A 12724-nucleotide genomic window follows, 5' to 3' on the forward strand; every position below is an offset into this window, starting at 1 on the left:
ACAGAGGAAAACGCACGGAGGCACACCTCTGTCGCGACAGCCCTGTCTGCAGCAGACTTGTGCCTGTTCTCTTGCAGAGCAGGTGAGTACGACATTGTTCCTTGCAGCATTAACTTCTGCCCTATTTCTGCATTCCCTTCTGGAGTGCGAGGAACAGAAGCAAGGATTAGAAACAGTGCAAAATAAAACAAAAAAAAGTCCGCCTGTTGACCTGAACTTCTCTTTGATCTCTGCTAAGGCTCATGTACCTTCTTTATTTCCTCTTCTGTGATGGTAACGGTGTCATTGTTACACCAGGATTTGTATTTGTTCAGTCCAGGAGACTCCTGAAATTACGAGATAACAGTACAGATACAATTGGAAATTTAAAAAAAAGCCCTAAAATCCTTATCTGGTGTGTTTTTGTTGTTTTAACTACAGTTAAGGCAGCAGCCAAAATACCTGTTCTATTACTAGATGCGCTTGATGAAGCGGTTAATCCCCAGTTTCTCATTCTTCAGCTACCCACAGCTTACCTATGGTTTCCTACCAGGAACTGGCCTGAGGAAAGACTGCACAGCCAGGCTGAGGTGGGCTGAGGATAACTAAAGCTCATTATATTCCAGAATACTTAATGCATTCACTGCAATGTTAAAAATGCCAGCACATACAAATTCCTCTGAGATTTACAGGCACTATGTGGAGATTATGTGCAAAAGTCTGCAGATTTTTTTTTTTGGCATTGCTATTCATTTATGAAATATATTTCTTGCAAATATAAAGCATTCTTTCCCTCTGAAAATTGAAGAAAATTACAAAAAAGTCGAAGTATATGAGTATAATAAAACGAATGGTTGGGGGTGGGGGGGGCGTGGAACCACCTTAGTCTACTACTGGGGAAAAAAGAAAATACGAAAAAACTCCAGCAAGTATCACTGTACAAAAACCACCCAGAATAACCACATCCTTTTTGTATCAGCTTTTGTTCTTCAGGAATAATTATCCACCAACAGAAAGAAAACGTTTTATATAATGCGCCAAGATCCTGGGGGAAAGAAAAAAAAAAAAAGTTAGAGTGTTTATCTGCTTTAACTTGGAAAAAAAATTTGAAAACGCATCTGGGAAGACTTATCAGAAACATAAGTCTCTACTGACAGAAAGAAATCCAGGAAGACTTAACGTCACAAGAGATTAGGTATTGTTTGAAAGTGATACTGCGGTGCAGACAGTCCGCTGCAGATAGCAGTAACGATGCATCTTTGTCTTGCCCATTGGAAGTTGGCTGCTAAATCTTCATATGGGATTTTGCTCCATATAATTACTCGTACTCTCAGAGGAGCCAGGACTGCCCCTGTTGTCAGAGAAGAGAGGCTCCTCTGCAGGTTCCTCAGAAAGCCAGAACTCGGACCCTCCTGGCTGGCAGGCAGGTGGACGTGCCCTTGCCTCTCCTCCACAGCCCAGGAAGCCTCTCTCCTCCAGCCTGAAGCACTTGTATCAAGCACCAAAGTGTAGTTACGTGAATACTTCCATGAACTAATGATGATGATGAAAGACTCCAATTACTTACTCTTACATTAAGCTGTGATCAAGCTAAGTACAAAGACGTTCCCGGTGGCAGCGGAACACGTGCACAGAACGAGGCTGTATTTGTGCCAAGAAAGCCGAGAGCAGAACACTGAAACCTGCTATACCTGCCAGCTTAGCTGCGGGGCTTTTTATATCTGTTCTGGATGCTGCTCCAAAACTAGCCTGGTGCAGAAATAATGACATAAGCTCACTGTCCTAAAGATAAAAACAACCAGTTGAGATGTGCTTGGTCTTCATTACTCTGCAAAAAGGTCTTACTAGGGAAGCAGTATATCATGCCTTGGAATCCTTAGTTACACGAACTTAAAGGAATTTAGCTACATGAAGTAATCCCGTACAAACTGTACGGACAAAGGGTGTGAAAAAAAAATAAGGCCTTTTCTGCCTAGGAACACTGAAGTTCAAAGTCATTCCAAGTGTTGTGTCTAACAGCATCTCTAACCATGTCTCGGTTCAGCTAAAAGACCGGTAACAAAACTTAGCTTTAATAACACTAGCATGAATTGTCTTTGTTCAGAGAATAGAGAGGAAGAAATCTCACCCAATGATGTTAACGTTTAGCTTGTTTTCTGCTTCTCAGATTTGCTGCTGGAGGACTGTCCCTTTGCCTAAAGAGCAAGAGAAGCATGAGACAGTAAGAAACTGTGAACTAAGCTAAAATCTGAAATAAAACAGGTTCAGATACTCAGCAGAAGTCACACTTCAGACATAAATATGATCTGCACTTAAATAGAGAAAGTTTAGCAATAATATTTGTAACTTCTGTTGTGTATATGTATTTTCATTTTTCCCCCATCACTTACTTCGTTTCAGATAAAGGCGGCTGTGGCTGACCTCTTCATATCCTATTTCTCAACATCCTTTTACCCATGCTAGTGATCCAGTCACAACTCAGAACATTAAAAAATATATCCTTCTGAAAAGGAGTTAAAGACCTCCCCAGTTTTACATTGAAAACTGTGTAACTCTTCTGTTGTTACACAAAAGGCAGGCATGACAATTTCATAATAAAGAAAAATTGCACCACTTAAAATGTGAAACAAAATTTCCAAACCAGATATTACCATCGGGTTCAGGCACCTACCTGCACGTATCCTGTGAGAGAATAACGTGATGGGAAAAGTTTCGCCCTTGCCTAAATCCATTTTTTGTATTTCTGGATGACAAAAGCCATGCAATTTCTCTGTTTTTTTTTTTAAATATAGAAACTACTGCCTTCCTTTTCACCAGATTCATTCTGCATACTTATTTATGAATATATGTAGGTTTTCATTCATTTTTTTAAAATAAATTATGACAATAACTTGAGAAAAGGATGTGTGGTTGAAGGAGTATGTTCTAATCACTTTTAGAATGCTGTTATTTAAAACTGTCAAGAAAAGAGAGAAGTGATGGTGATCCCAAGGCAGCTATAGGCATGTGAAGTGTGACTCTTAGATCAGCAAATACGGGAATGAGGAGCCTGTGGCGCATGCCCTGAGCCCCCTGGAGAAAACCACACTCTCTCTGAAAGAAACATACTTTAGCCCCCATTTATTGCAAATTTCCCTTGAAATGGACAGGTGCTTTTCTCCCATGTACATGCTTACAAAAATGGATCAAGTTCAACCTATTGATGTAAAATTCTCCCCAAAGTAATATCCATGTAATATGAATCTGAAGTCCAGTTGCCCATTTTTCATGTTTATAGTGTATGGTAACCATGACTGTCTGTATTACAACATGTATGTTTCTACCGTTTTAGGGTCTTTGGGTTTTCCTTTGTCCTTTGGGGTTGGTTTAGTGGTGATGGTTTCCTTTCCACTTTTGTCCTACACTCCAAAGAAAAAAAAAAATTACAGTTACAAACAGAATAGAGAATTGATGGCTCCTACTTTGACATCTGCCATTACACGTTATTTTATATGTGGTTGGTAAGGTGGGAGAGCACTCAATGCAGGACGCATGCATATAATTACTGCCCTTAGCCTACAGCAAGCTGGAATCCGGAGCCTTGTTTAATATTGGGGAGACTGGGGCACCAGAAAGCATACACAGATAAAAAGCTGGGCAGATACTGTATTTACTGCAAAGCAGGAGAAGATTTAGCTCCGAAGTTCATAACCAAATAACACAGCACTTAAAAACACCAATAGTTTGGCTTAAGCTGGCTGAGGATTCAGTGTCAAGGTAAGCACTTGGGGAGGGCTTACTAAGGCACTGCAGCGGTCAGAAGAGCTATTTGGAAACACAACTATTTCCTCCCAGGAATTACATCTGATTTGAACTTCATTTTCAAAGTTGCTTCTTCTCTGCCCCCCAGGAGAGGAACAAACACAGCATAAAAGCACAGATAATCATAACCAACATTTTAAGTATGGAAAAACTTATAATTCACTCTTGGTAACTTGGGGTGCCTTGTAGTATAAGCTTAAGGAAGCTAATGCAGAACTTAACTTGGGAACTGCTTATGCTTCCACAGCTGTGTCTGTCAAATTTCATTTTTGACTGCTAATATACTACTATATGGTTTGGTCAAAGATCAAAGATCTTGTAAATTCAAGCTCTGATTTTTTCTTTCTCCTTGCAGGAAGCAGGCAGGTCACTACTGCAGGAAAAAGGCAGGAACGGGCTGGTAGGAGTCCATAGCAGGTGAGAGACAACACGAGCTGCTTTAACCAGCCAAGTACAAAAACTATTCACTGTTCAAAAAAAAGTGTGCCATTCCCCCTCCCTGTAGGTGAGGGACCAGGGCAAAGGATATGTCACGTACAGGATAAGAGAGCAAATGGCTAACAAGAGGGAGTTACTGGTTCTTAACCAGTTCGAGCACTTGTAGAAAACAAAAGGAGTCCATGATTTTCGCACCGATATCCCACCAGCTGCCCCAAAGGGTCCTGGGCTCCTCTGCCAAGGAAGCACGTAAGGCGACTGCAGTGGCACAGTGGATGTCTCAAAGCCATGCAAGACCTCTCCCTCTGCCCAAGCTCAAGGTAACAAATGCCAGGTTAAGAGCAAGCAGAAAGCACGTCTGACAGTGATTCTTCTCGCTTGTGGACCAAATCTCCATCCCCTTCTTCACACTCTTTTCCAGCACAACCATCCTTTCTCAAACACCATCCTCATGTTGGTGACCTCCAGATTTATGCAGCTTCCACTGCTGGTTCATTTCATATAGCCTCGCACGTGCAGCACTTTGCTGGGAAAGCCTGACAGGTGTTTGTCAGCTGTGTTTAAGATGATTGTATGACAAACAAACACTCCATTTCTCATTACAAGACCTCTCCAGTCCATTCCTCCTTCATTTTTCTTGTCAGCTCTACCATTTTGCCTATACACCTAAAACTCTTTCCTACTCCTAGCATTTCTCTCTGCAAAAGCCTCTTGAACTGTTTCTCAGTTCCAGCCTACAACTATTGCTAGGTAGTGCATGAATCATTGAACAAAGATTTCTCTGCCTCTCTACATTTTTTGAACACTCTAATCTATATAAAAACTGTTACCACAATCCTCTGCTCAATTCACTTCTCCAAGCTTGTCTTGCCTCTTCAGAAGACTCCAAATACCACAAACCTTCCATCTTCCAAATATTTAGTACACAGCAAGACACATCAAACTTCCATTATAGTAGTAAGACAATCACTACCTCTGGAGAGCATCTTCCAAAGAGGCTAGCTCTAAACCTAAACTGAGCTACTGCAAACAAAAGTGAGGAACTTTCAGAAAGTAGTGAAGAACTGTTTATTTTGCACATTATTAGCAGAAAATGTCCTACCTTTGACTGCTGTGGAGTGGCAGGAGCCTTTGCACAAGTATCAAAGTCACCTGATAGGGCATCAATAGCTGCAGAGTCATCTGTCGGCTTCTGCAATAATTTTAATTCTGAAGTCACACAATATGCAATACTTCCCACAGTCAAATTAATGTTTCAGAATTTATGTCTGCTTTAATTATCCCTTTCTTAAAAAAAAAACATACCTGAACTCTATACATATGTTAGAACAGAGATGTCTATCTGAGGTTTTCAAGATACACAATTTCTTTGAACACTGGACCTGAACATTCACAGTGTAGTTGTGCATAAGAACTGTATCTATTGTGAAGAGTTACTCTCCACAAAAGTCTTAATGTCCATTGTTACTATTACCTACTGCATTCAATAGCATTTATGAGAATTTGCAATGAATCACGTCTTGAGCCTACAATGACACTACTTCGAAAAAAAGATGAGAGCACACAGTATAAAACAAACACAGAACAAAAATATCGTAAATGTTACCTTTTGTTCTTTGTGTTTCACATCATCCTCTGCTGTTGGCTTTACTGGTTTACCCTTGGGAAGAAGAAACATTACATCCTTATTTTGAACTGGTCATATTAGTTTTAAGATACAAGTACTTACGTATGACATTGGGAGTTTACAGATTACCACGAAAGTTGAACCATTCTTAACTGATTTCTTTACTCCTCATGCTATGTATTCAACGTCAGTTCACGATGTATTTTCAAGCTCTGTTATTTTGACTACATCTGCGATATCAGCTTTCTATCCTTGTAGTCTACTGGGAAAACAGTTTCCTGATCCAGAAAATGTCAAATCACTGTCAGAGCAGTCACTTGCTCCAGTGAATGGCAGTTCCACAGGGCTTTAGGTATACCACCAAGGTAATACCTGTATACACACTTTGTTCCCAAACTTGGAACAAAACTATTTGGAATGAACAAGTGTTATTATCCACGGTTTGCAAGTATCTCCTGTTTAAAAGGAGACTATAAAGCCAAGCTGTTTCAAGGGAGACGCTCTATTTTTTCACCTGGTTTTCTGGAGCACCTAAAACATTGAGCCAGCATAACTGGAATCTATACTGCTGAATCTCGGGGACGTTGATTGCTACTGGGTGGTTCAAAGTGATTTATTTGTTCAGATTGCCTGATTTAAAAAAAGAAAAAACCTAATTTTTTTTTGTTTTTTTTTCATTTGTTTTTTGAATTAAATGCATGCAAGGATATACACATCTACTCTAAGTATAGGATATTTAGATGTTTAACACTAATACATAAATATAGTACACACACTTACTCACTTATTCAGCTTCCCCGTTCTCCCCGTAATACCAAAGATGACAGACTGGCTCATATGCACAAATTTCTGGTGTTGCAATAAGACAGCTAAATAAAAACAAACAAAGCTTTTCCTTACCTGCTCACCTGACTCCAGAAGTTTTTGATAGTCAGGTGGGATAGTATCATCTCTTTCTCCAAGTTTGTCTCTGTGTTCAGATTTAGCCTTTTCCTGAAAGCATTTGATCTTTTAACAACTTCAATACTTACGTTAGAAACATTAGCAAACAGTAAGTCAGAATGATCATTAAATGTAGGACAGCTGCCTGTTTAGAATTTAAAATTTCAAAACTACCAGGAAAAAACCCATATATTTATTTCAATATGAAGTGTGTTTCATGCCTGAAAGTTTTAGATTTACTAGCTCTCAGTAAGTGTACACATTTAATAAGTTAAACACACATATACACAGCAGCATCCCAACATTAAAAAAGTTATGTCAACTTTCAGTTCTGCTTTTCAACAACATGACTAAAAGGAGTCATTCCATACTTCTGCATCGAATCTCATCCATGCACTGTAGCTTTAACACAAAACTGATGCTCTTGCAATGTCTTACCAGTGAATGCATCTGAGTACCTTTAGCAAAACCCAGGGCACTTATCCACCTCACACCCAAACTGGTCAAGAGTGACCTACACTTCTCATGAGACTTAGGAGCCAGAGTCAGCTTCAAATCCAACAAAACTGGAAGGCAGAGCACCACAAGCTCCTGAAAACTGCATGAAGGAGGGAAGCATTCCTTCCACTATGTTTATTTTTCAATTTGCGCTGCTTTGATTTCTGGCAAACATAGTAGAAACATGCCAAATACAACATCTGGTTTAGGTACAAGTAGGTTTTTAAGCATATTGTTGAAGAGTATTTTTGTATTTGTTAACGCAGACATTTTAAGGAACTCTTCTTTTTGAAATTTTTTCATCCAGAGTAAGCATTTTTCATGGCTTTGTAAAGAACAACACATGAAGAAAGCTGGGCTCCACTGAAGCACAGGAGTTGCTGAGATCTCGCACATGAAGCGTTCACTCCCTTGCTATGGCAAGGGACAACGCTACCCAGGCTGTATAAACCTGTTCCTAAGGCAGCCAGCAACCTCTGCGCCGCAGCCTGGTCTGAGAGTAGAAATCTCCCTTTCGATTCCAGCCTAAATTTATTCATGGACAGCTTATGGTGGTTTTTTTCCCCAGTAATATCCTTAAGTATTACAGTTTACAATTTGCTATTACTACTACTATTCAGCAGAAATGCGTCTGATTTTCTTATTAGCAGGAAATCTTTATACGATCATATGAAGAAAGACTGAATGAAGACAAAACAAGCAGAAACAAGCAAGTTAAAAAATGGGACTGATTAAATGAACACGTCTGTTGATGAACTTGGTATTTGTGGGGTTATAATAGTCAAAGTTTGACAAAAAGAAAGCCACAAAATTAATTTTAGAAACAGACCAGAGAAGACACGTGAAAAATAATTAGACTACTGACAATAAAAGGCACTGAAATCAAATTATTGCAAATTTCCTGTAATATTTCAACACTTACCTCCAAAGTGGTTAAAGTATATTAACTAATTCAACATTTTTCACAAAACCCACAAGTAATCTAGCTGATTGAAGAGTGCATGCTTAGAAGCAAAAAAACATTTAAGTGAACTGGTTGACATGTCTACATGTGGACAACATAAGAGTATGTTGTTTTTTTCTAGTAACCTTACTCCTACATGTGAAAATCACTTGCTATGTACTCGTATGTATGTAAGAAATATTACAGTATACCATTTTAAAAAAAATCTCTACAGAATAAGGTAAGTATCTCAGTTTTTTGTGGTTTTTTTGTTTGGTTGGTTGGGTTTCCCCCCGCCCAGACTGCACAAGTTTCAGAATGTCTTTTGTTACCTTTACTTTATCCACAACTGGTTTGTTCTCATCAGGGTTGGGCTCCCTCTGTCCCAAGGAATCGGACAGGAGATCCAAGGCTTCATCCATCTCTTTTCCTCCCTAACAAAGTATAAACACATCCGTGAACACAAATCAGCTGTAAAAATAATTTAATTCATCAAGCTAATATTAAGTATTGACTAATGAACTGTCAACTTCAGTGAACAATGAGCAATCACTTCTCCCTTTGTAATTACAGTGTAGTGCAATAGCTGGGTAAAAAATTACAGAATATTTAGACTTACAGAAAACCTAATTTCAAGAAGGGGTTACGGAATTTACTTTAATGGCTTTTTTTGTTACACAGTAACCTAATTGATCTAATGAGAACAGTTCTATGAAAAGATTGGTTTTTGGTAATTGCCATTAGTTCTGCAAACATCATTATCACTTCAGATTAGCTGCTAAGGAAAAGTCAATCTGAATTAAAACTTACTAACATTTTATCTTCACAAGATGTATGGTCTTTTGCTAATTCACACCAGTTTTATTCAAACACTGGTTAGAAAAAAAGACCTTAAAACCAACTAAAACCCAACTGGGAGGAGCTTTATAGTCCCCTTTCAAATTAGGCTGGAAACACTAGAGGGAGCTCCCACTGCACGTATCGAATTGGAAAAAGGAGGAGGCATGCAACACTACCACCAAATGCAAGGAAGAGAAGTTCTCCTGGTATTGAAAGGAGGTCATGGTGCTGCCTGTCCCTCCATTAATCTTGAACTCCTCCTTTTATAGGCTTAACAGATGACTTTGCCACTATGGTAATGACACTATTATTGTTTTAAATGTTCTCATTACCTGACCAGGAAAAGAAAGGTGTCATTTGGCTAAAGGCCCAAGCCTAAAAATGAAACATTTGTTTCATAGGTAACTACCCGCATCGACCCATGGAAAGGAAATGCACACATCCTCTGATGTCCTCAGTGACTCTGGAGGAACCAGCACAGGACTGGGCGCTTCCTTCCCCAAGCGCAGGTGAGGAGGTTACAAAGGCAGGCTGAAATAGGACAGTGAGCAGAACTCGGACAAAACGGGCAGACCAGTCTTCACAGTCAGTTTAACATGAAGTGTCCAGAAAGTCACACTTTTTTTTTCCCAGAGGGAACATTTTCTTTCCCCCCAATAGCCGGTATTAGCAATAAATCATTTAACTTTCCAACAGTCTATATTTAACTTTGCAACAGTCTATACTGTAAAACTGGCTGGGTCATGCTCCCATCTCTCTTCATTAGTCAGTTCTTGGTCTGAGATAGAATAGAATAGAGTATTTCAGTTGGAAGGGACCTACAATGACCATCTAGTCCAACTGCCTGACCACTTCAGGGCTGACCACTTTAACTTTACCAAGTTAAAGCATGGTATTAAGGGCATTGTCCAAATGCCTCTTAAACTCTGACAGGCTTGGGGCATCGACCACCTCTCTAGGAAGCCTGTTCCAGGGTTTGACCACCTTCTCGGTAAAGAAATGTAGATCCTAGTTAAGGATCTACAGAAGAGGTTGCTTACTGAGGTAGAAGCTAGAGGAGCTGCTGAGTGCACTGAAGAAACTCTAGCAGCAGAGATAACGTCTGAGGAATCCGTGGGCTTTTTACTCTCCTTGGTTTTCTGAAACGAGACACAGCGGCATTACTAACACAGAGGACTAAGAGAAAAATATGCATCAAATTCCATGCATCTAAAATGCAATGCCCATACAGTTTATTTCTAGGACTTTATTTTTCTTAGAAGCTCTACTTATTCAGGTTGAAACCCCTTCCTGAGAAGCACTGTGCAACTGTTTTGCATCTCAGTTTGTTCACGTTCAATCCTCCATCTCAACTACTGCATTAAACCCTGGCATAGCTTAAGTCAGAGGCAGGTTTTATGTGACTTCAGAGGAGCTAGGACTTCATCAAGCCCATCTATATCCCTAAGCAACAATTTTAAAAGTCTCAACTGCAAAGCATTACTTATGCAAGCAACTAATAAAAAGATATGACAACTAACTTATCTAATTTTTTCTAATTATTAAAGTCCTGCTCTCTCTTCTATTAAGTTATTGCAAAAAATATTTAAAATTTTTATTTACTGAATTTTATTTAAGAAATTTTACATAAACTTTAAAGGAAACAAATAAAATACCAAGATTATTGAAACAATTTGGAAATAAAACAGATTTTCATAAATCAAATATACTCACCTTTACTACAGTTGGTGTAGGTGATGGTGCAGATGGGGATGGAGAACAGGAAAATCCTTCTGTCAAACCCTCTAAAAGATCATTTTCACTCATAGGCTACCATCAAAAAGAAAAAAAAAAAAAAGAGGCTTTTAAACCTTTTCATCTATTAAAAAGTGAGCAGGTAACACAGCCTATCTCCATTTTTAAACTGAAGACTGGGAAACCTTACTGACATTTGAGTAAGTAATTAATGAATGAAACATTTATCTGAATATTCACTTTTTTACCTGGGACTTTTCTTCAGGTTTTGTTAAGAGTGGTTTTCCATCTTTATCCTACAAAAGAAAAAGCCCCTTATATTAAACCAAGCAGTCCTTAAATGACCATACAAGTACTCTGAGAACATTCACTGAACGACAGATTGTATTATACTAGAAAACGATCTAACTAGTAACCTCTAGCATCTACTGCTGTTACTCAAGGTGTCATTTAAAAAATCCAGGTCCTGTAACTTCGAAACATCTGAGTGCTGAAAACTGATTCAGTGTGTGGGATTCTGGGCTTCCCTACTTGGGAGTTTCAATTTCCATGGAAATAGCACAATTAATAAATAAACCCCCAACTTCCAGATTGGTAACAATATTCCTGGACGCAGAGTCCAGAAAGGCCGTATCTTTTCACACTGGCAGCTGTCGCAGGTGTTGTGCAAGTCTTGGCTATACCTAAGCAACCCATTTATGTCAAATGAGAGGTGGTGATGTTTGTGAAAACAGCACCTGAAGCATTTGTTTTTTTAATAGCTTTGACCAATCACAATTTATTAAGTTCCAAAATACAAAAAGCTAATGAAAGACTCCAGTGCACTAATCTCAGCCAAAATTATTCATGTGTAGGTACGTGCATCTAAACCACTTCTATGCCTACGCAGGCATCTAATGATAGATGTCATATATTCAGGAACTACAAACTGGAATTTTTATATACTACAAAAATGGCTGAACTAAACATCAACATTTCAAAATGAAAGGGAGTTTCAGTTTCACCCATATATTCTAAAGAATGAAAGGAAAGTCAGGCTAAAACAGCACATTAAATAAGTTACTTTTGCCTCTGTTAATCTGTACTCTGGAGGAATAGTTTCTTCATCTTCACCCAGTTTTTTGCATTCTTCCTGTTTGGTTTTTTCCTACGAAGGCAAAATAAAAACAGTATCAATAAAACCAAATAACTACATCCCAACAGACATGCATATGAGCAAGCTTTCAAAGCCTTCAGTCTACTGATTCAAATTAGTCTTTCAATCCAAATACCAGATAAAAATTTCATGCAAATTAAAAAAAAACCTTTTCTCTTGAGAAAGCCTTCATTTCTCTGCCTGTTTCTTCCTGTGTATATCAGAAGTAGCTCTACCTACTTCAATGAAGATCAACAGAGTTAAGTAAATAGACGAGCATGGACCAATAACAAAATAGCACTATACCTCTGAGTCTTAATTCTTGACTTTTTTTGAAATCCACTCAACAGCTACCTGGGCTGCATGCAAAGGAAGGCTGAACAGAGAAATCGGTAGCCAAGTTCAAAAAGGACCACTCTCTATACAAGTTATGTTGGAGGAGGACAACTAAGAAAAGGTAGTAAAGACAACTTTGGGAACTTTCATTTGATAGAGTTCCAGCCCATGAGAAGAGATGTCCTCTATTTTTGGCTCCAGTCAATACCATCTGGCCCATGGTTTGGGGTGGCAAACGGGGGCATTCAGACTGTGACTATGAACAGCATTCCCTTAGACAAAATACACATATTTCAGTGACTTACTGAAGGCTCCCTGTTAAAATAACAAGATCAGTGAAAAAACCAAAGTTTTATGTATCATTCCTTATTTAAACAACTCCTCGTAAAATTCCTTTTGAAAAAGGACCATACCGTATGCTACCTCTGAGGTGCATGTTAATTCTGCTTTG

General features: G+C 38.8%; 1 protein-coding gene across 1 annotated transcript in view; it reads right to left on the reverse strand.

Annotated features, from left to right (window-relative positions):
* Nucleotides 1-2123: 2123 nt before the first annotated feature.
* The window catches only part of CAST (calpastatin), a 28211-nt gene continuing 17610 nt past the window's right edge, over nt 2124-12724 (reverse strand). Inside the window, exons 18-27 of the mRNA XM_009580205.1 lie at nt 11866-11949; nt 11051-11098; nt 10782-10877; nt 10109-10207; nt 8561-8662; nt 6746-6838; nt 5825-5878; nt 5321-5410; nt 3303-3377; nt 2124-2174 (exon numbers count right to left, since the gene is read on the reverse strand). Of these exons, the coding sequence (XP_009578500.1) occupies nt 2124-2174; nt 3303-3377; nt 5321-5410; nt 5825-5878; nt 6746-6838; nt 8561-8662; nt 10109-10207; nt 10782-10877; nt 11051-11098; nt 11866-11949 (792 nt within the window). The remainder of the gene's footprint in view (nt 2175-3302; nt 3378-5320; nt 5411-5824; nt 5879-6745; nt 6839-8560; nt 8663-10108; nt 10208-10781; nt 10878-11050; nt 11099-11865; nt 11950-12724) is intronic.

This window comes from Fulmarus glacialis, unplaced genomic scaffold, assembly GCF_000690835.1.
Source record: "Fulmarus glacialis isolate BGI_N327 unplaced genomic scaffold, ASM69083v1 scaffold17626, whole genome shotgun sequence".
Taxonomy (NCBI): Eukaryota; Metazoa; Chordata; class Aves; order Procellariiformes; family Procellariidae; genus Fulmarus; species Fulmarus glacialis.